Source organism: Oncorhynchus tshawytscha, linkage group LG26 (assembly GCF_018296145.1).
Source record: "Oncorhynchus tshawytscha isolate Ot180627B linkage group LG26, Otsh_v2.0, whole genome shotgun sequence".
In the NCBI taxonomy this organism is placed as follows: domain Eukaryota; kingdom Metazoa; phylum Chordata; class Actinopteri; order Salmoniformes; family Salmonidae; genus Oncorhynchus; species Oncorhynchus tshawytscha.
In genome coordinates, this window is record NC_056454.1 from 8242709 (window position 1) to 8264688 (window position 21980).

A 21980-nucleotide genomic window follows, 5' to 3' on the forward strand; every position below is an offset into this window, starting at 1 on the left:
CAGCTGTGAAGCTGACTCTGCCTGCTTCACTCAAGCGCTCCCCGGCGTCAGCCATCTTGCCTGCCCTAGACCGATTGCGGAAGTAACGTTAGAAACTGTACTTTGTGCAGGTTCAGGTTTCCGCCTGTGGACGGTTTGCAATATCCTCCAGCCGACACAGACAGCTATCGATTAACAGAAAACATTTGTGATTACCAGAAGCACACGAGATGGCAGGACGATTACCGGCGTGTGTTGTCGACTGCGGTACAGGGTAAGCTATTCAAACTAGACCGCCTTGCAGATAGCGCACCGAGATTTTGGGTGTCACCGACTCGGAGCCCATCGCTGTCAGCAACTGTGTGTGTGTGCTAGCTATAGCTTGCTAATACATTGAATCAATGTAACCTTGGGCCATTTATTACAAAACTAACGTTTTTTTATTAGGCTGTTACTGTACTGCTGTTTAACATACATTTATGCTGTATTCACTAGATGGCTAGCTATACGCCTGCTATTTGCTTTCATCATCACAAAATGTTTTCTTCCTGTTGGAAAGGCATTTTCAATACAACATATCCACCCAATCTGTTCTTCATTGCTGGGGATCTAATATATTGCATTTCGGAAATACTTTGAATGGACAGTATAAAGGGTCTTCCATGTTTATTGTAAAGTTGAATTTTGTATCGTTAATGGTATTCATTTCATAAGTAATTGTACAGTGCTTGCTTACTAGTGATGCCCGGCTTTGAGCATGCGCAGAGCGACTTCCTACATTGTCGACTTCCTCATTCAGGGTTTTTAGTCCATATATGGTCGTTTTCGGCAACTGAACATGTTTTTTTTATTAGCATACTTCTCTAATTTCCTAAATTTAGCCGTTCCTTTACCATCTTAAATGAAACCATACATTAATAAATGTCTGAATAACAAAGACTGTTTTGTATTCAATAGAAAAGTTCGAGGATTCTCATTTGCGTGACCTCACAGTTCTACAGCACTTTGTTGTGATTGTGCATACTTCTGCTTCATGCCCATCCTTTTTTATCATCTGTAAATATTGTAAATGCCAATATGCTGTTTGCACGTCCCAAGATCTATTTTAAGCCAGTGAATGAATAACAGTTGGACCTAAGCTAATCCCTCATTATTGAGCTGTGCAATACACCACATCATTCTAGTTGCCTGCAATAATGTGTTCTTAATAGTTAAATAAAGGGTGTTTTGGCAGTTAATCACGTTGGTAAATGTTATTCAGCGACAATGTTTTTGTGCATTTCGTTACAAGTAACGGGGGGGAACAGTTATGTATCAGGATATATATTTTTGACGATATATCGTTTTGACATGATCGCAATATTATTTTTTGCGCTAGTCAACTATACCTGCACCAAAACTCCAGTATTTTCATTTCATAGCTTGTTCTCCGTCTTCTTTTTAATCAAATTGGGTGCCAATTTGATTTCAGCCCTTTTATTTACATGACTGATCAAAACTTGTTTTCTCATGGCTCTCTCTTGTCCCTCTGCAACAAACATTTGGTGAGCGATATGTTTGGAACATCGAATCGCAATAAATTCACAGTATCGAGTATCGATACATATAGAATCGTGAGAATCACAATACACATCATATTGGTACCTAAGTATCGTGATAATGTCTTTTTGGCTTCCCAGCCCTAATTGTTACTCTTACTTGCTGTCTATTAATGCACAGATTGTAATCTAAGGAGCGATATCTAATGTAGGCATTAGCCGAGACCTAGATTTATGTTTATTACTATAGTTGGGGTTATTGCCTAACTAAATATGCTACGTTGTTTGCAATCCATACAGAGATTTGAATTCTTCACTCTGCATGTTTCCTTACATACCTCTCCACTTATCTTCCCCGCTCCCTTTGGGCTATTAGTTAGGCTAGTGCATCTGGTCCACACTGGGAGGGAGGACTGGAAAACTACAGCTGAGGATGGAGAATGAGGCTAACTCCTTTGTAGAGCAGATGTTTGAAACTGCTATAAAAGCCAAGTTGCTAAAGTACCAGGCCAGCAGAAGTCTGGTTGAGTAGGCTACACCACCACACAGCTCATGAGTCATGCTCACGACAGCCAAAATATTTGAAATGAACTCTACATCCTCTTACCTCAAGCACAAGTGGGCCGCTATTCTTAGAACTCAACAGTGAAATGGAGCAGCAGAGTTATTGTACTGCTTATTTTGTTCACTTCTCTATAACAGTTTTGTTGGGAGGTCTGTGAAGAGCCACTGTTTTATGTAGGCTACTGTATGTTTTTTTATTTTGTAGGGGTCAGTTTTGGTCTAAACAAATGTTTCAAATGCAGGTGTTAGCTGCAAGCCTGGCCTGTAAGTGTAGTACCTGGGGCTATGGTGGAGTTGAAATTTGCTTATCATGCTCAGCAAACAGTTTTGATTTCACACAGTAAGGCCATTATCATTATTAAAACTTGGCCTTTACCAGGCCATGATTCACATTGTAGTCTTTCTTCAAACACAGCAATAAGGTAGCCTAGCTTACATTTCAGGCCTTGCCTAATGCCCAATCAACCTCTATTCCCTACCCTCCATTTTAGGCACTTGCAGAGACCTATTTCTAAGAATACTGAATGGATGTTGCCTAAGCATTGTCATATTTTGTAGGCTATACTTATCTGATCCTCTCAGTGAGGAGGGGCTTGAGGATCGATTTGTATTTGAGTACTCCTGTGGTTATGTCCACTGGTAAGAGTGTAGTGAAACAGGCTTGTTGAAGCAGGTAGCTGCCCCAGACAAGCTAGGACTGTTCTGTGGAATGAAGCCCCAAGCCTACGTCTTCCACGTGCAGCTACTAAAATGTTAATCCTTACCAGCTCTGTTATTCCTCACTCATTGGGTAGGCCTTGTTATATTTACAATGCGGTTAAAATAGGACTTAAAAGCAACTAGGCTTACTTTCTATAGGCTAACCTACTGCACTGAAACGATGGTATTGAAAAGCATCTCAGGCAATGTGTCTTATATCCTTATGGTAGTAGCTTATGTTTCAACTACGATGAGCTGGGCTGAGATTTCTAGGCTACCCATTTACAGTAAACACAAACTTAACTGTTGTATGCAGCTTATCTTTCTGCGATAAGGCTTTAGCCGTGTGTAAGTGAACCTTATTTGCAACACTTCTGGCACTCTGACCAGTTGTAGGATGATGCTATGCTAAGGTTTCTACTCAAAGTGGTGGATTTGGGGAAATGTATGAATAGCCCCTTAGATTCCAAATGCCCTTTTACACTCTTCCTATTGAAGGGTAGGCTATTCAGAGTTGAGCTGCAGTTGTTGGCACTATACTGATCTGTGGAAGAACAGGGGTTTTATTGATAAAAATCACAGAAGCTAGGCCTAACCAAAAATATAGGCTATGCCTGCTAATCAATTTGTATTATTTTCTCCTTTTACAAAGTGTCACCCATACAAAAAAATGTGATCAGGTGATGTTCAATCTAATGGTGTGCCTTCTCTCTTTCAGATACACTAAGCTGGGGTATGCGGGGAACACAGAGCCACAGTTCATTGTTCCGTCATGTGGGTATAAGTTTCCATTCACCTCACATTGAGGATAGGCTAACTGTTGCCTAGACAAAAGTAATTTTAATAAGCAGAGCCCTAACACGGTTTCAAAGAGTCTAGGTTATGATCTGATATCATTGATGCTAAAAGTATTTTCAGGCCTGTTTTTCTATTTTAGAGCTCTTTGGGGCAATGCTTTGGAAATACAAGGCTGGATAGTGAACAGTGAGGGCATACTGTAGGTCATTCTTGCACTTGGTGTTTGACTGGATTTGTGTCTTAAGCCCTTTCATCAAACACGGCCTTAGTCTAATTGATTCTCTCTGTCTCTGTGTGTGTTTCTTTCTTCCTCTATCCATCTCTCATCCCTACCAGGTATTGCAATCAAAGAGTCGGCCAAGGTTGGATCAAGGACGGTCAAGGGGGTGGACGACCTGGACTTCTTCATCGGAGATGAGGGGATAGACAAGCCCAATTATGCCACAAAGGTACCAAACCCATGACTCAAAAAGGCTACAGGGCCACCCAATACAGTATATTAAAACTCACATATACCACAAGTAAACCTGTCCAATGCCAAACATGACAGCCCTGAAGAGCCATTTGTATGTGACCAATACAAAGTACAAACCTACCAATTGAACATGACAAATGGCCTACAAGTTGTCATATGAACTTGCATACTGTGCATTTCAAAGATACCTCTCTGGTGCAGTATACTGGTTTCCGTATTTCCTTGGAATAGGTGTCTGTCAACGGCCAGTCACTCTCATTTCACATGACTATTTGTCACTATGCAATGCACTCAATGTTTGTTAGTGCACATTATGTGCTACTAGGCCATGCAGGCCTACTCATTATGGTCTTGTACTTGATGTGTCATTCAACCATGCACTAAAATGTATGTTGGTGTACTTAGTCGCAAAGTAATTTACAAGCCAAGGCCTAGTTTCCCAAAAGTGTATTAAGGCTGCTTTCATAGTTAGAACCTTCATAGGAGCATCGTTAAATCTCTGAGCTGTTTTCAAAAACCATCGTTACTAACATAGCACTTGAAAATGCTTGTTATTTACCGACTACCTCAGACCTCTCGTAGAACAGCTAAGTGCATCATTATATGCGGTTTTTCCTCCTACGGAGTCACTTTATGCACAGATGAGATCCACTAAACATAGATTCAAAATGTTTATTTGTCTCTCTGTGACCACTGGTAGCTTCACAAAGAAGTTAACTATGAGTACAAAGTTGCCAATGTCTTCGAAATTGTTACGAACAAGAGAAGGATGAAAAGATGTTTCAAATGAAAACCGAGATGACTGCATTAAAAGATAAATATACTACATTATAGGATACATACGGATGTATAATTCATTAATATTCAAATCAATTTCATGTTCATTCAATTGAGTTATATTTTGCTAATTGTAGGCTACTGTTTAATTTTGATTCAACATGTGGGCAGTAGTGTGCCAAATCTTGATTTTAGTGCATTATTGTAGGGTAAGTATTAGAATAACCCACCTCAATATTTGCAGGCAGGGATTATATGTTTTTCGGAGCTGATCCGTCATCAGTATTGTGGAATAATTTGAATGTTAAGGTAAGATTTTAATGGAGAAAGCTGATCCGAGGACATTGATGTCTTTTGATCGTATCAGTATCGACACATGCCTCAAACCGGGCCCTGTATGTTTGCCAGTGTGATTGATCTTTGACCTCTCGCCCACAGTGGCCCATCCGTCATGGCATTGTCGAGGACTGGGACCTGATGGAGAGGTTCATGGAACAGGTGATCTTCAAGTACCTGAGGGCGGAGCCTGAGGACCACTACTTTCTGTTGGTAAGTGGACCATGGTCCAAATGGGACATTTACAGGATAGAAAGACACCATACAGATGGATAGAGGGCACACTTGTCAAAGAGGGTGAGCTCTCTTTACAATCTGATGGGTGAAATGAAAACCAATGGGTCTGCGGAACTGGAGGTACTGAGTTGTGCGCCCCTGGATTAAAAGTGCTGTCATGAATGCCAGTACACTTGAGGAAGTAGGACTATATCAGCACTGTGAGCCAAGTAAAATAGAACACCCAGTGAAGGGAACTAAAACGAAATGGTTATAACAGTGGGCTAAAAACCTTGGGTCTTTCTGGGGCATACATCTATACATCTATTAATAGGGTTGGCAACACTTCCAGGTTTACAAGCTCGCTATCTGGAGGTTTCTTGGACGGTCTGATGTAAGTTGTTACTCTGATCTTAAAAGCGCGTCTCAGGAGAATAAAAATATACATTTTTTTTTCCAATTTTAAGCTGCTGATAAATTAATGTATGGCGAACACTAAGGCTGTTGTAATACATTGTAACTAAAACCTTTTCTGTAGGTACATAGCATAGACTTTTACCTGTAATTGAGGGTGATGTGGTTGTTAATAAATCTGATGCTGGTTGGATTAGTGTGTCTGTGTTGAAGTCTAACTCCCAGTACTGTGGTGTCCTCTTGCAGACAGAGCCTCCTCTGAACACACCAGAGAACCGAGAGTATACAGCAGAGATCATGTTTGAGTCCTTCAACGTCCCAGGGCTCTACATTGCAGTGCAGGTATGGCCTCATCATCCCTGGGAACACTATTTATATCTATCAGAAACAAACACTTGCACACACAGCCTTTATGCTTTTATGTAAAACACAGACTTCCTCACTGCCCCCTGCTGTTTAATGTTGTTTAAATAATGTGGTCAATGACATCATGGACACCCTCAGTATTGTTTTACTGTTGTTGTTTTACAATGGTGTCATATTGACCTTGTGTTCTCTATACCCAAGGCTGTCCTGGCGCTGGCTGCCTCCTGGACATCCAGACAGGTGGGGGAGAGGACACTGACGGGGACGGTCATCGACAGCGGAGATGGAGTCACCCACGTTATCCCTGTGGTGAGTGACAAACACACCTGATCTGAGGAAAGCCTTATCACGTCTGACAGAAAAGACTGATCTATTACACACATTCACTCATGTGCACACACTATACAATCTCACACACACACACACACACACACACACACACACACAGTGTTTCTCAAAATGCATACTACTGTGCTCATGGGAGGGTCGGAGTATTAGTCCAAATTAAAGTATGCGAAACGGAGCATGGAGGGCACTTATCAAATGCGTACGCCGTTTGTACATATTTTGAAGCATGCATAGATGCAAGCCTCAACGGAAAGTATGCAAAGAAATATGACGCAACCACGTAAAAAATCATGCAAAATTTCTTGAAATCAATTTTGGCCATTATTTGAGTTTAAGCGAGAGAAAATACAAGGAGAGAAAAATTTTTTTTCTTCACCTTTATTTAACCAGGTAGGCAAGTTGAGGACAAGTTCTCATTTACAATTGCGACCTGGCCAAGATAAAGCAATGCAGTTCGACACACAACGACACAGAGTTACACATGGAGTAAAACAAACATACAGTCAATAATACAGTATAAACAAGTCTATATACGATGTGAGCAAATGAGGTGAGATAAGGGAGGTAAAGGCAAAAAAAGGCCATGGTGGCAAAGTAAATACAATATAGCAAGTAAAACACTGGAATGGTAGATTTGCAATGGAAGAATGTGCAAAGTAGAAATAAAAATAATGGGGTGCAAAGGAGCAAAATAAATTAATTAAATACAGTAGGGAAAGAGGTAGTTGTTTGGGCTAAATTATAGGTGGGCTATGTACAGGTGCAGTAATCTGTGAGCTGCTCTGACAGTTGGTGCTTAAAGCTAGTGAGGGAGATAAGTGTTTCCAGTTTCAGAGATTTTTGTAGTTCGTTCCAGTCATTGGCAGCAGAGAACTGGAAGGAGAGGCGGCCAAAGAAAGAATTGGTTTTGGGGGTGACTAGAGGGATATACCTGCTGGAGCGTGTGCTACAGGTGGGAGATGCTATGGTGACCAGCGAGCTGAGATAAGGGGGACTTTACCTAGCAGGGTCTTGTAGATGACATGGAGCCAGTGGGTTTGGCGACGAGTATGAAGCGAGGGCCAGCCAACGAGAGCGTACAGGTCGCAATGGTGGGTAGTATATGGGGCTTTGGTGACAAAACGGATTGCACTGTGATAGACTGCATCCAATTTGTTGAGTAGGGTATTGGAGGCTATTTTGTAAATGACATCGCCAAAGTCGAGGATTGGTAGGATGGTCAGTTTTACAAGGGTATGTTTGGCAGCATGAGTGAAGGATGCTTTGTTGCGAAATAGGAAGCCAATTCTAGATTTAACTTTGGATTGGAGATGTTTGATATGGGTCTGGAAGGAGAGTTTACAGTCTAACCAGACACCTAAGTATTTGTAGTTGTCCACGTATTCTAAGTCACAGCCGTCCAGAGTAGTGATGTTGGATAGGCGGGTAGGTGCAGGTAGCGATCGGTTGAAGAGCATGCATTTAGTTTTACTTGTATTTAAAGAGCAATTGGAGGCCACGGAAGGAGAGTTGTATGGCATTGAAGCTTGCCTGGAGGGTTGTTAAACACAGTGTCCAAAGAAGGGCCAGAAGTATACAGAATGGTGTCGTCTGCGTAGAGGTGGATCAGAGACTCACCAGCAGCAAGAGCGACCTCATTGATGTATACAGAGAAGAGAGTCGGTCCAAGAATTGAACCCTGTTGCACCCCCATAGAGACTGCCAGAGGTCCGGACAGCAGACCCTCCGATTTGACACACTGAACTCTATCAGAGAAGTAGTTGGTGAACCAGGCGAGGCAATCATTTGAGAAACCAAGGCTGTCGAGTCTGCTGATGAGGATGTGGTGATTGACAGAGTCGAAAGCCTTGGCCAGATCAATGAATACGGCTGCACAGAAATGATTCTTATCGATGGCGGTTAAGATATCGTTTAGGACCTTGAGCGTGGCTGAGGTGCACCCATGACCAGCTCTGAAACCAGATTGCATAGCAGAGAAGGTATGGTGAGATTCGAAATGGTCGGTAATCTGTTTGTTGACTTGGCTTTCAAAGACCTTAGAAAGGCATGGTCGGATAAATATAGGTCTGTAGCAGTTTGGGTCAAGAGTGTCCCCCCCTTTGAAGAGGGGGATGACCGCAGCTGCTTTCCAATCTTTGGGAATCTCAGACGACACGAAAGAGAGGTTGAACAGGCTAGTAATAAGGGGTGGCAACAATTTCGGCAGATAATTTTAGAAAGAAAGGGTCCAGATTGTCTAGCCCGGCTGATTTGTAGGGGTCCAGATTTTGCAGCTCTTTCAGAACATCAGCTGAACGGATTTGGGAGAAGGAGAAATGGGGAAGGCTTGGGCGAGTTGCTGTGGGGGGTGCAGTGCTGTTGACCGGGGCAGGAGTAGCCAGGTGGAAAGCATGGCCAGCCGTAGAAAAATGCTTATTGAAATTCTCAATTATGGTGGATTTATCAGTGGTGACAGTGTTTCCTATCTTCAGTGCAGTGGGCAGCTGGGAGGAGGTGTTCTTATTCTCCAAGGACTTTACAGTGTCCCAGAACTTTTTTGAGTTAGTGTTGCAGGAAGCAAATTTCTGCTTGAAAAAGCTAGCCTTGGCTTTTCTAACTGCCTGTGTATAATGGTTTCTAGCTTCCCTGAACAGCTGCATATCACGGGGCTGTTCGATGCTAATGCAGAACGCCATAGGATGTTTTTGTGTTGGTTAAGGGCAGTCAGGTCTGGGGAGAACCAAGGGCTATATCTGTTCCTGGTTCTAAATTTCTTGAATGGGGCATGTTTATTTAAGATGGTTAGGAAGGCATTTAAAAAAAATATCCAGGCATCCTCTACTGACGGGATGAGATCAATATCCTTCCAGGATACCCCGGCCAGGTCGATTAGAAAGGCGTGCTCGCTGAAGTATTTCAGGGAGAGTTTTACAGTGATGAGTGGAGGTCGTTTGACCGCTGACCCATTACGGATGCAGGCAATGAGGCAGTGATCGCTGAGATCTTGGTTGAAGACAGCAGTTGTGTATTTAGAGGGCAAGTTGGTTAGGATGATATCTCTGAGGGTGCCCGTGTTTAAGGCTTTGGGGAGGTACCTGGTAGGTTCATTGATAATTTGTGTGAGATTGAGGACATCAAGTTTAGATTGCATGGTGTCCAGAGCACAGCAGGCGGCAACGGTGAGAGACTTGTTTTTAGAGAGGTGGATTTTTAAAAGTAGAAGTTCAAATTGTTTGGGTACAGACCTGGATAGTAGGACAGAACTCTGCAGGCTATCTTTGCAGTAAATTGCAACACCGCCCCCTTTGGCAGTTCTATCTTGTCTGAAAATGTTGTAGTTCGGAATTAACATTTCAGAGTTTTTGGTGGTCTTCCTAAGCCAGGATTCAGACACAGCTAGAACATCCGGGTTGGCGGAGTGTGCTAAAGCAGTGAATAGAACAAACTTAGGGAGGAGGCTTCTAATGTTAACATGCATGAAACCAAGGCTATTACGGTTACAGAAGTCGTCAAAAGAGAGCGCTTGGGGAATAGGAGTGGAGCTAGGCACTGCAGGGCCTGGATTCACCTCTACATCGCCAGAGGAACAGAGGAGGAGTAGAATAAGGGTGCGGCTAAAAGCAATAAGAATTGGTCGTCTAGAACGTCTGGAACAGAGAGTAAAAGGAGGTTTCTGGGGGCGATAAAATAGCATCAAGGATGTGAATACAGTGGAGGTAAACCTAGGTATTGAGTGATGAAGAGAGATATTGTCTCTAGAAACGTCATTGAAACCAGGAGATGTCATTGCATGTGTGGGTGGTGGAACTAATAGGTTGGATAAGGTGTAGTGAGCAGGACTAGAGGCTCTACAGTGAAATAAGCCAATAAACACTAACCAGAACAGCAAAGGACAAGGCATATTGACATTAAGGAGAGGCATGCTTAGTCGAGTGATCAAAAGGGTCCGGTGAGTGGAGAGGTTGGTTGGGGGTCACGGCGATTTAGACAGCTAGCCAGGCCATCGGTAGCAAGCTAGCATAGGATGGAGGTCTGTTATTAGCCACCTCTTGCGTTCGTCAGTAGATTAGTGGGGTTCCGTGTGGTAGAGGGGATTAATCCAAATCACACAACAAAAATAAAAACAATAGATATAGTTATAGAGGCCCCAAAAAATAAAAATAATAATAATATGGACATGGAGAGAAATTGGTCCGGTATGTTCCGTTCCGAGCCGCGCTGCGCCGTACAAAACTGGCGATAGATTTTCGAGCTAAAGGACAGCTGATGACCACAAACCGTGCTTAGCTGAATACTAACGATTTGCCAGTAAAGAAGCTAACTGCTTCTGAACTAGCTTCTGAACTAGCTTCTGGCTAGCTTCTTGGAGGATTACAGATTTGAGGTAAATAATACTTTTTTATAAATATAAATTGATGAGGCAGGTTGCAGGAGAGTGTTTTGAAGATGAGTTTATGGAAAAATAAAAAAATGTATGTGAAAAAAGTTGTAAATATATATATATATATATATGTGTGTATATGTATATATATGTGTGTATATGTATATATACATACATACATACATATACGGGACAAGACGAGGACAAAAGACGTCTGAACTGCTATGCCATCTTGGTGCAAGTTGAAATGTTGCCTATTCACATCTCATATGTTGCTTGACTACAATATTTTATCTTGATACGTTAATAAATAAATACTGTGTTAATTTTGTCATGTTTATCTCCCTACGTACCATAGATCGCAAGCCCATAATAAGTCAAATGGGCGAGCTACTAGTACTGTTAGCTAGCCAGAGGTTAAATTCTTCATGGCTATCTTGCATAATATTAGTTTTAGGTCATTTTTGCCAGTTAAACTATCTGGTTACCTACATTATTACGATTCATATAAAGTGCATTCTGAAAGTATTCAGAACCCCTTGACTTTTTTCACATACAAATACAGCCTTATTCTAAAATTGATTTAAATATTATTTTCCCTCAATCTACACACAATACCCCATAATGACAAAGTATAAACAGGTTTTTAGAAATCTGTCTGGGCTACTCAGACATTCAGAGACTTGTCCCGAAGCCACTCCTGTGTTGTCTTGGCTGTGTGCTTAGGGTCATTGTCCTGTTGGAAGGGGAATATTCGCCCCAGTCTGAGCGCTCTGAAGCAGGTTTTCATCAAGAATCTCTCTGTACTTTGCTCTGTGCATCTTTCCCTCGATCCTGACTAGACTCCCAGTCCCATGAAGTCTCCCAGTCCCTGCTGCTGAAAAACATCCCCACAGCATGATGATGCTGCCACCATGCTTCACCTTAGGGATGGTGCTAGGTTTCCTCTAGACGTGATGCTTGGCATTTAGGACAAAGAGTTGAATCTAGGCTTCATCAGACCAGAGAATCTTGTTTCTCATGGTCTAACAGTCCTTTAGGTGCCTTTTGGCCAACTCCAAGTGGGCTGTCATGTGCCTTTTTACTGAGTAGTGGCTTCCGTCTGGCCACTCTACCATAAAGGCCTGATTGGTGGAGTGCTGCAGAGATGGTTGTCCTTCTGGAAGGTTTGCCCATCTCCAAGGTGGATCTCTGTCAGAGTGACCATCGGGTTCTTTGTCACCTTCCTGATCAAGGCCCTTCTCCCCCAATTGCTCAGTTTGGCTGGGCCGCCAGCTCTAGGAATAGTCTTGGTGATTCCAAACTTCTTCCATTTTTAAGAATGATGGTGTCCACTGTGTTCTTGGGGACCTTCAATGCAGCAAAAAAAATGTTGTACACTTCCCCAGATCTATGCCTCGACACAATCCTGTCTCGGAGCTCTACGGTCAATTCCTTTGACCACATGGCTTGGTTTTTGCTCTGACATGCACTCCAACCAAGTTGTAGAAACATCTCAAGGATGATCAATAGAAACAGGATGCCCTTGAGCTTAATTTCGAGTCTCATAGCAAAGGGTCTGAATACTTATGTAAATAAGGTATTTCTGTTTTTTAATATTTTAATTTCTAAAAGCCTGTTTTAGGGTATTGTGTTTAGGATTTTTTCAAATTTAATCAATATTTGAGTAAGCCTCTACCGTAACAAAATGTGGAAAAGGGGTCTAAATACTTTCTGAATGCACTGTATCTAGCTGATAATTATCAAGTAAAACACTTGCTTTGTGTATATCTTGGAAGAAGGCTCAGTGAATGGGGAGATGAATTGTGAGGTAACACAGTAGGGGGAGTGTGTGCTTCATATTGTTTTATGCATTCTCTACACTCATCCTCACAAGAATGTACTCAAGAGAACGTGGTCGAGAGAATGCACTCTGAGCATGAGTGTGGAGTCATGGTAGTATGCATATTGAGAAACACCCAGAGAGTATAAGGATTTTTTTTTTAACAGAGACGGATGTACAACCTGAACTTGTCCAATAGGAACACAGATTGTTGTGTTCCATTGCTAAATGTTTTTCTACTGCGTGTCATACTTAACACAAACATGGTCCCAGCGAAAGGCTCCCTCAGCCAGACCCCTGATCCTGCATGTGTCTCAATACTTCTTAGTGGCCTCCTTTCCCTGTTTCCTTCCCCGTTACTAAAGAAATCTATACTGAACAAAAATATAAATGCAACAATTTCAATGATTTTTACTGAGTTATAGTTCATATAAGGAAATGAGTAAATGTAAATAAATTAATTAGGAGCTAATCTATGGATTTCACATGACCGGGGAGGGGCACAGTCATGGGTGGGCCTTGGAGGGCATAGGCCCACCCACTGGGGTGCCAAGCCCAGCCACTGAGGAGCCAGGCCCAGCCAATCAGAATTAGTTTTTTCCCAACAAATGGTCTTTATTACAGACAGAAATACTCCTCAGTTTCATCAGCTGTCTGGGTGGCTGGTCTCGGGCGATCCCGCAGGATAAGAAGCCACATGTGGAGGTCCTGGGGAAGGTCCTGGGCTGGCGTTGTTTTTGAGGCCAGTTGGACATACTGCCAAATTCTCTAAAATGACATTGGAGACGGCTTATGGTAGAGAAATGAACATTCAATTATCTGGAAACGGCTCTGGTGGACATTCCTGCAGTCGGCATGCCAATTGCACACTACCTCAACTTGAGACATCTCTGGCATTATTCTGTGCCAAAACTGCACATTTTAGTGCCCATTTTATTGTCCCAAGCCCCATGTGCACCTGTGTTATGATCATGCCATTTAATCAGTTTCTTGACATGCCACACTCAGATGGATGGATTGTCTTGGCAAAGGAGTAATTACAGGGATATAAACAAATTTGTGCACTAAATGTGAGAGAAAAGCTTTGTGCGTAAGGAACATTTCTGGGATCTTTTATTTCAGCTCATGAAACATGTGTTTATTTTTGTTCAGTATTTTCTCTTGTCCATTTCTTTTCAATCAGTGCAGATGAAGGCAACTATCAAAGTAGGCCACTATGCTTTTGACACACAGCCTTAGATACAGGAGCAATTGCCTGGCAAGTAAATGTATTGCAAGAACACACGTTGTGTGCACAGTGGAGATTAAGTCAGCATCTTGTAGGATGTACAAGCCACTGCTTAACATACAGAAAGTCAGCCAAACATAATTCAGGATGTGAGCATCTATGATAGAAAAATATGCCTTCAATGTTGCTAAAAGAATAGTCAGTTATATATTAACTGATCCCTTTTTCTAACTACTGAGCCGAACTATACTGGGCTGGCTTGACTACACATCCACCATAGTTGTTGGAAAGGACAATGTGAAAAGAAAATAACCAGGCCAGCACAGTACGGTTTAGTTCAGCACAATGGTGTAAATCTGGCATGAGCGTTATTTAAACACGTGCATCTACTTTGACCTATTTATTCTTATATGCTGTGATGTCACCTCACCCTAGACATTGTGAGCTCTGAACCATCTTTCTTTTTGTGTTGCTGTAGGCTGAGGGCTACGTCATCGGCAGCTGTATAAAGCACATCCCCATCGCGGGTCGTGACATCACCTACTTCACCCAGCAGCTTCTGAGGGAGCGGGAGGTGGGCATCCCCCCAGAGCAGTCCCTGGAAACGGCCAAGGCAGTCAAGGTAGGTCACAGTGAACTATGTTTCCCGTCAACCACTACTCCACTCACCAACCACTGTGGTTCATAGTACAGTCAAGGAGCCAATTCTAGACCAAATTCTCAACCGTATCCCTGGTTCTCTGAGGCAAGGTTTTCCAGAATGTTGATTTTAAATTGAAACTATCCTGTGTTGCCTAAGGGCATTTTCACACAGGAATAATGTACTCTGTTGCGGTTCCCTAAGCCATTTTGTGAGAATTCAACAAAATATCTTCTGCTTTCACAAGAACTGTTTTGGAGTGCGATTTACAAGGTGAAGTCTACATTGCAGTAGCATACTAGCTTGGCTTGATTAACAACAGTCAGACAGTTCCTCATAACTCGCGCTACTGCATCATAACACTTGTCACTCTGGTCCTGGGTCCTGGACCGACCACTTTGGCAGAAGTCCCACTGTTTTGTCTTTCTCCAACAACTAGTCTACCGCTCTCATTATTGTCCAGCACTTTCATTCAATGAAGGTATGCGCCCCAACAGCATTCCTCTACCAACACTCACCCAGTTCAGATTTTGTCACTGTTTGCATTGGAAGTTGACTGAGTATTTGAACATTGCTAACACAACTCTGATTTTTTTCTGAAATATAAATGAAGAAATAAATGAACCAAGATTTCTACAATTGGGAATGTGTAATTCTGACCGTGTCTGTAGTTTGACTATAACACTAGGTGGCGCCAATGTTCTACCCTGTAAGTTTAATACCTCCTGCTAAGAACATCACTTGATGTTCAGTCTTCTCTTTTGTAAGGTAGTTTGAAATGTGGGACACAGATGCAGTTCTGTTTTTGATTTTTTAAGTTTACACTTCAAGATGGACAACTTGACTCCCCAGGTGGTTCAAAGGGTGTGTGGTGTTCCCATTAACACCAAGCTTGTAAATTGCCCCTTGTTTTCACCAGAATCAATTGGGATTCACCTCCCTTCCCTTCTTGATCCAAAGCAGTACATTTTTATTGAAAGGCTCACCTAACTCCTTTTGGGGCGTACTGTTGAAGGTCACATTGTTTTTCAACCCGAGGCAACCATACACTCTTTTCATCCCACAGACTTGATCACTGACTGCAATTGGTAGCTTGATTTGTATGCTATGTTCTTGCTCTTAAAAAATAGCTGTCCAATCATTTGCATTTGTCTCTACCAAAATCTGTGTTTTGTAGAATTGTTTTAAGTGGAGTCCTGTGTTGTTGGAAAGTCTTAAAATAATTTAGAATGTAATTGGGGCCAAAATCATGGTCAAAACAGGGACGGAATCATGCAGGTACTAGTGTTGAGCAAATTAATGGTTTTGGTTCGATTACATGTTTTAAAACATTAAATGCACTATGCATTATGTGGGTTGAATGCTGTAACAACACAGAATACAGCAATACACCATGATGGTAGTGACTTCATTACCGCGTATCACAGGTAATCACTATTTTAGTAGTTCTTCAAAGAAAATAAGACATACTTTTATGACTGCTGAATACCAGCTATCAATCACTTAGATCAGGTATTTTCAGGCGACGCTTTCTATCCCTCTCGATTGCACATTTTCTGTCTATTCTCTCCCTTTCTGTGTCTGCCCTAAACTAACTTAGCACGTGTAAAAGAAACCCAGACCAGACAAGTAGGTGCACAATTGATTATGGTCATTGTAAGTAAATTACCATGTTTTCTGCACTAACAGTGTAGAATATTGGCCTGTTGGAAACTACAACTCCCTACTACATCGCCCATTTTGGCCTTGATCTGATTTCTCTCTAGAGATTTTTATTTATTTATTTTATTTTACCTTTATTTAACCAGGTAGGCAAGTTGAGAACAAGTTCTCATTTACAATTGTGACCTGGCCAAGATAAAGCAAAGCAGTTCGACAGATACAACGACAGATACTGTGGAATGAATTACTTCCTGAGTTGTATTGCTCACCAAGATCAAAGACCTTTACACATGTGTACTAAAACAAAAGAAATGGAAATAAATTACTCTTGAACTTTAAAAAAAGTTTCAGTCCAGCTCTAAGTTCTGTGGACCACACTGACCCTACAGAATGTAACGTACAGTATGTAACCAGTTACACTGTACTTCAGCATCCACTCACGCTTTGTCCTCCACACCTTGCTCCCGAATGGCACAGCGGTCTAAGGCATTGCATCTCAGTGCAAGAGGCATCACCAGAGTCTCTAGTTTGTATCCAGGCTGTATCACATCCAGCCAAGATTGGGAGTCCCATAAGGCGGCGCAGAATTGGCCCAGCATCGACCGGGTTTTGCCGGGGTAGGCCGTCATTGTAAATAAGAATTTGTTCTCAACTGAAGTCAGTTGAGAACAAATTCTTATTTACAATGACGGCCTACCCCGGCAAAACCTGCCTAGGTTAAATAAAAAATACATGTATTTTTCCACCAGGAGCGTTTCAGCTACGTGTGTCCTGACCTAGTGAAAGAGTTCAACAAGTACGACACGGATGGCTCCAAGTGGATCAAACAGTACACTGGAATTAACAACATAAGCAAGAAGGAGTTCACTGTTGACGTGGGCTACGAGCGTTTCCTTGGCCCTGAGATCTTCTTCCACCCAGAGGTAAGCAGTTATCACTATGCTGTTAAACTGCTTTATAGCAAGAGGTTAGCGCTATGCTAATTAGACTAGCATAACATGAGTGGGAAATGTTCTCTTCAGTGTCATCGAACATTAGCATAATGTTAACTCTGACCTATAGGTCCTAGGTTACAGTAGCTAAACATTTGTGGTAAGACCATCATAAGTAGAATAATCCTATATCAGGGATCATCAGCTAGATTCAGCCGCGGGTCAATTTCTTCTTGAGCAGATGGTATGCGGCCGGAACATAATTACAAATAATTTGTAGACTGCAAATTGACCTCAAGAAGCCCAAACAGATAAAATATTTGACAAAAAAAAAATCATAATTTAAAACCTGGCTTACATTTGTATACGATCACATGTACTCTTACCTGCAAAAAAAAGTAAACAAGGGATACAGGGTGTGGTTCCTGAGTTAATTAAGCAGTTCACATCCCATCATGCTTAGGGTCATGTTTAAAAATGTTGAGCAGGCCATTATTTTTTCTACCATGGCTATGTTCCCATAGGATGACAATGCCCCCACATCCACAGCCCACTAATGATCACTGAATGGTTTGATGAGCATGAAAACAATGTAAACCATATGGCATGACTGTCTCAGTCACCAGATCTCAACCCAATTGCTCACTAATGGAAGATTCTGGGGCAGCGCATGAGACAGCGTTTTCCACCATCAACAAAACACCAAATGGTAGAATTTACCATCTAAGAATTGTCTCATCCCTCCATTAGAGTTCCAGACACTTGTAAAATCTATGCCAATGTGCATTGAAGCTGTTGTCACTTGCCCTTTTAAGACACTTTATTTAGGTGTTTTCTTTATTTGGCAGTTACTTGTATCTCTTACGTGTGGGAGTACTTTGGAACAGATTTCCAAAATGTAAATCACTTGGAGCTGATTTTCTGGTGTTTTTAGTTTTATATTCAACAATAAACATTTTTAAATATATATTTTTTTTTTCACCGAAAAATGTGGGGTGGGCAGTTGGGGAACCCTGTCCTACAATGTCCTAGAATTACAGGCAGAAGAGGAGTTGTGCAGAACAGGGCTGCAGAGGCTGGAGTGAATGATGGAGATAGACATCTTTAAAATGGTTAAGATATTCTGAAAGATATGTTTCTGTGAACGTGGATGTGTATACAATTATAAATTCTTTCTCTCATACTTTTCTTCCCCCTTCACTCTTCCTTAAAATCCCCCAGTTTGCCAATCCTGACTTCACCCAGCCCATCTCTGAAGTTGTGGACGAGGTTATCCAGAACTGCCCCATTGATGTCAGACGTCCTCTTTACAAGGTAATCCTATCCCTGGAACTACATAGATCTTGGTTAAAACCACATCCCATTAATGTCCAATAAGCATTTTGGATTTGACTTGAACAGACTTATCAGCTCTCTGGTCTGCAACTCCTTTCAATATCAAAATGTTCTGTATGTGCGTGTGAACAAGTTGAACCCTCTTTATTTGCCACAATATCTGACAATATCCGTCCCACTGTGTTCCTCTCCAGAACATTGTCCTGTCAGGCGGCTCCACCATGTTCAGGGACTTTGGGCGGCGCCTGCAGAGGGACCTGAAGAGGACTGTGGACGCCAGGCTGAAGATGAGTGAGGAGCTGAGTGGGGGCAAGCTCAAGGTGAGAGCAGTACCTAGTTATGGTAACCTTACCAGAGCTGTTCCTGTTTCCTTACGGAACTGGTCCCGTCAAGCTCTGAATCCCTGCTGTTATTAGTCAGAGCTTGTAACCGGCTACTGTTTTGGCAGAGAAATGTATCATCCAGAGACTTTTCAGCCATTGAAATCCTTGGCTTGACCACCTAAAGTGATTTTTTTTTTGGGATGCCTAGTTCCAAGCATTTTTAAAACATTATTAAAGGCCCAGTGCAGTCAACTTGTTTTATATCAAATTGAGGTTGGAATAATACTGTGAAAATGTTATTTTAATGTTAGAGCTTTTTTTAAAGACTTAGTTAATAGACCAATAAGAAAGAGTTCCAAGCCTTTGCCAGTAACGGCTAGTTTCCTATGCCCCAGCACTGCTCTATGCTAACAAACAATTTGTCACTTTTTCACTATTTTAATTGAAACCAGTAAGGTAATTCATTGTTACCCAGAAATTATTTCATAATAGAGATTTTAAAAAATTGCTACATTGGACCTTATGCTTTCAGTGTAAACTTAAACAAATAAAATCCAGATATTAAGTACAGTGCATTTGGAAAGTTTTCAGACCCCTTCCCCTTTCCATATTTTGTTACATTGCAGCATCATTCTAAAATGGATTAAATACAAACATTCCTCATCAATCTACACACAATACCCCATAATGAAAACTGTTTTTTCAAAAATAATAATTAAAAATAATTATAATTACAATGAGAACTAACAATCATCAAAATTAAAGCTATACAGTCACACGGGAATTGAAAATTCAAAAACAATCTATTTAGCAATATTGATTTAGTCATTTTTGAGCAAATGAACACACCATTAGCCATGGCAAAATGCATGGAATAGCAGGAAATTAGCTTTGAAACTGGCTAAATGTGTAGAATTGCATTAAATTGGCTTTACACCGCCAAGATGGGGGCCTCTAAAATTTTCTCTAAAATTCAGTTGTGCCGATCGTGCCCATTGCCATGCCTATTTGATCCAGAAAAATCCCTAACATCGATTTATTTCTGGTTTTTGCTTTTGCCTTCTCAGCCCAAACCAATTGATGTGCAAGTCATCACTCATCATATGCAGAGATATGCAGTGTGGTTCGGAGGATCCATGTTAGCCTCAACTGTAAGTATTGCTATTCTGTGGGGGAAAACAGTATTATAAGTGGAATTGTAGAAATTCTGTCGTGTTCTTTGGAACAAAATTCATATGATAAGGACACATCTAACTTGTCACATAGTAAAACAATTTTAATGATTTTAAATGTAATTCAGAAAATATTCTATGTGCCAACTGCATAACTACCTTCTTAGAATGTAGTCCAAGATAATGCAATAAAAGGTTACTGTCAGCACTTTAGCTGAATATCAGTGATTTGCATTGTCAGCATGATTACTGCCATTTTGTGTTTACTCTAAGGGCATATTATCTTCCAGTTTCCAGGTAACCCGATTGAAATGCCAAAGTAATTGTGTATAATTCCAATGTCAAATCAGGGGCATCCATTGATGATGTTCATTGTGATTGTTGCGAGTTTACAACATTGCATTAGTCATGATGAGTCAACTGAATAACACCTTTTTAGAACAGGAACTCCGGTACTGTAGGTTGTGACTGTAAAGTGGGTTGTGTCATCACTGACATTTTACAGCACTGCATTAAATGCTTTTAGTCTTTGGTTAATAAGGACATATACTGTAGATATTTTTTTTTACGGAACGTCCTTTGATTTGTATGGTAGAGACGGGCATCTTAAACATGTATTTTAAGATAAAGAGAATGAAAAACTCTAACCCACACTCTTTGACTTGAAAAAAAAATGTTTTTAAGATCATTTGTTCTCAACTTTTAAATGTTTTCTATTTTATTCAAATATGCCAAATGTCAACACATTGCTTTCTCTTTTCTAGCCTGAGTTCTACCAGGTATGCCACACCAAAAAGGACTATGAGGAGATTGGGCCTAGCATCTGTCGTCACAACCCTGTGTTCGGAGTCATGTCTTAACTGTGGCCCTCCAATATCTAATGGTTAGATGGGGTGGGTTGGGTTGGGAGAATAGGGGGTGGTCATGGGAAGGGGATGCTGCGGGTCAGGGTTGGTGCGTTTGCGATTTTTGATTGCTCGTTCATTGTACAGAACGAGAAGGCGATACAGAATTTTAAAAAAGGAAAAAAAGAGACCAGACCAAACACAGTCCGGCTGGAAAATTCATTGGAAATGTTTTGTTTTTTTTGTTTCATTTTCCAAAATGAGGGAAATATGGTTTCTAAACCAAAACAATAAAAGATCATTTCTGGATCTGTCGAGCAACATACTGAAAGCGGGATGGTGGTGGGGGATTTGATGGTGACGTTGATGACGACAATAACATCGATGATGATAATAAAACCAGAAGTCATAAAACATTATTTATGTTTGTAGAACTTGAGTCCAGGGAATATCTGGCAACTCAAGCTATTGTTGATCATGGCAAGGTTATAGAACATATTAATGTCTCCTTTACATAATTTTTTTTTCTGCTTCAAATGCACTTCACTTTATGTACCACAGCAAGAGCTTGTTTATATTTCATACAAAGGTTTTTTATATGTAAAACTTGGGATATCCGGGGAGAAAAATGTAAATGCATACCAGTATCAGCAAGTGACCATTTTAACCCACAATGCAGCTTTGATACACAGTATTTTTTTAAGTTAGAAAACTTTGGCTCTCCCTCATTATTCTACCCATGTCTGTCCTTGCTATTTCCCTTTTAATTCTATATTAACACGCCTCTGCTTTTATTTTCGACCATTCCAGGTTTCCTCTTCTATATTGCAGTGAAAGAAAAGCAAACTATTCATAAAATAATTATGACATTGAAAGAGAATGACTGTAGGACCAGTATTGTTAGCCTTTTCTTTTTTTAAATTAAATGCCAAATTATCAAAAAATGTGGGATTTGTGTATTTAATGCCTTACAACATTCCAATAAAGGCTCAAATTTGTTTCTCGGTGCTTGACTGGACTATTGTTTTTACAGCAACAAACACAATCAACACCACACAATGTCATATAAAGAGCTCCAGCCCATGATAAAACAAAACTAGAACACATTTCTGACTGGGTTCTTGTTTGCCTTGTCTCTAATTGTCCAGTGA

The 21980-nt window shown here is 41.1% G+C and overlaps 1 protein-coding gene across 1 annotated transcript; it reads left to right on the plus strand.

The window, feature by feature from the left end:
* Positions 1–63: 63 nt before the first annotated feature.
* On the plus strand, positions 64–21827 carry LOC112225107 (actin-related protein 3). The gene is made up of 12 exons (XM_024388760.2): positions 64–253; positions 3499–3554; positions 3915–4027; positions 5269–5379; positions 6043–6138; positions 6364–6471; positions 14399–14542; positions 16972–17145; positions 18376–18468; positions 18684–18809; positions 19880–19963; positions 20749–21827. Exons 1-12 carry the CDS (start codon positions 210–212, stop codon positions 20842–20844), a joined length of 1245 nt encoding a protein of 414 aa, XP_024244528.1. The 5' UTR covers positions 64–209; the 3' UTR covers positions 20845–21827.
* The last annotated feature ends 153 nt before the right edge of the window (positions 21828–21980 follow it).

Excerpts from the sequence above, each read along its gene's own strand:
- LOC112225107 (XM_024388760.2), top strand. The coding sequence starts at position 210 with ATGGCAGGACGATTACCGGCGTGTGTTGTCGACTGCGGTACAGG. Across the intron at positions 6,139-6,363 it reads GGCTCTACATTGCAGTGCAG|GCTGTCCTGGCGCTGGCTGC; the intron begins GTATGGCCTCAT and ends TCTATACCCAAG. Across the intron at positions 17,146-18,375 it reads AGATCTTCTTCCACCCAGAG|TTTGCCAATCCTGACTTCAC; the intron begins GTAAGCAGTTAT and ends AAAATCCCCCAG.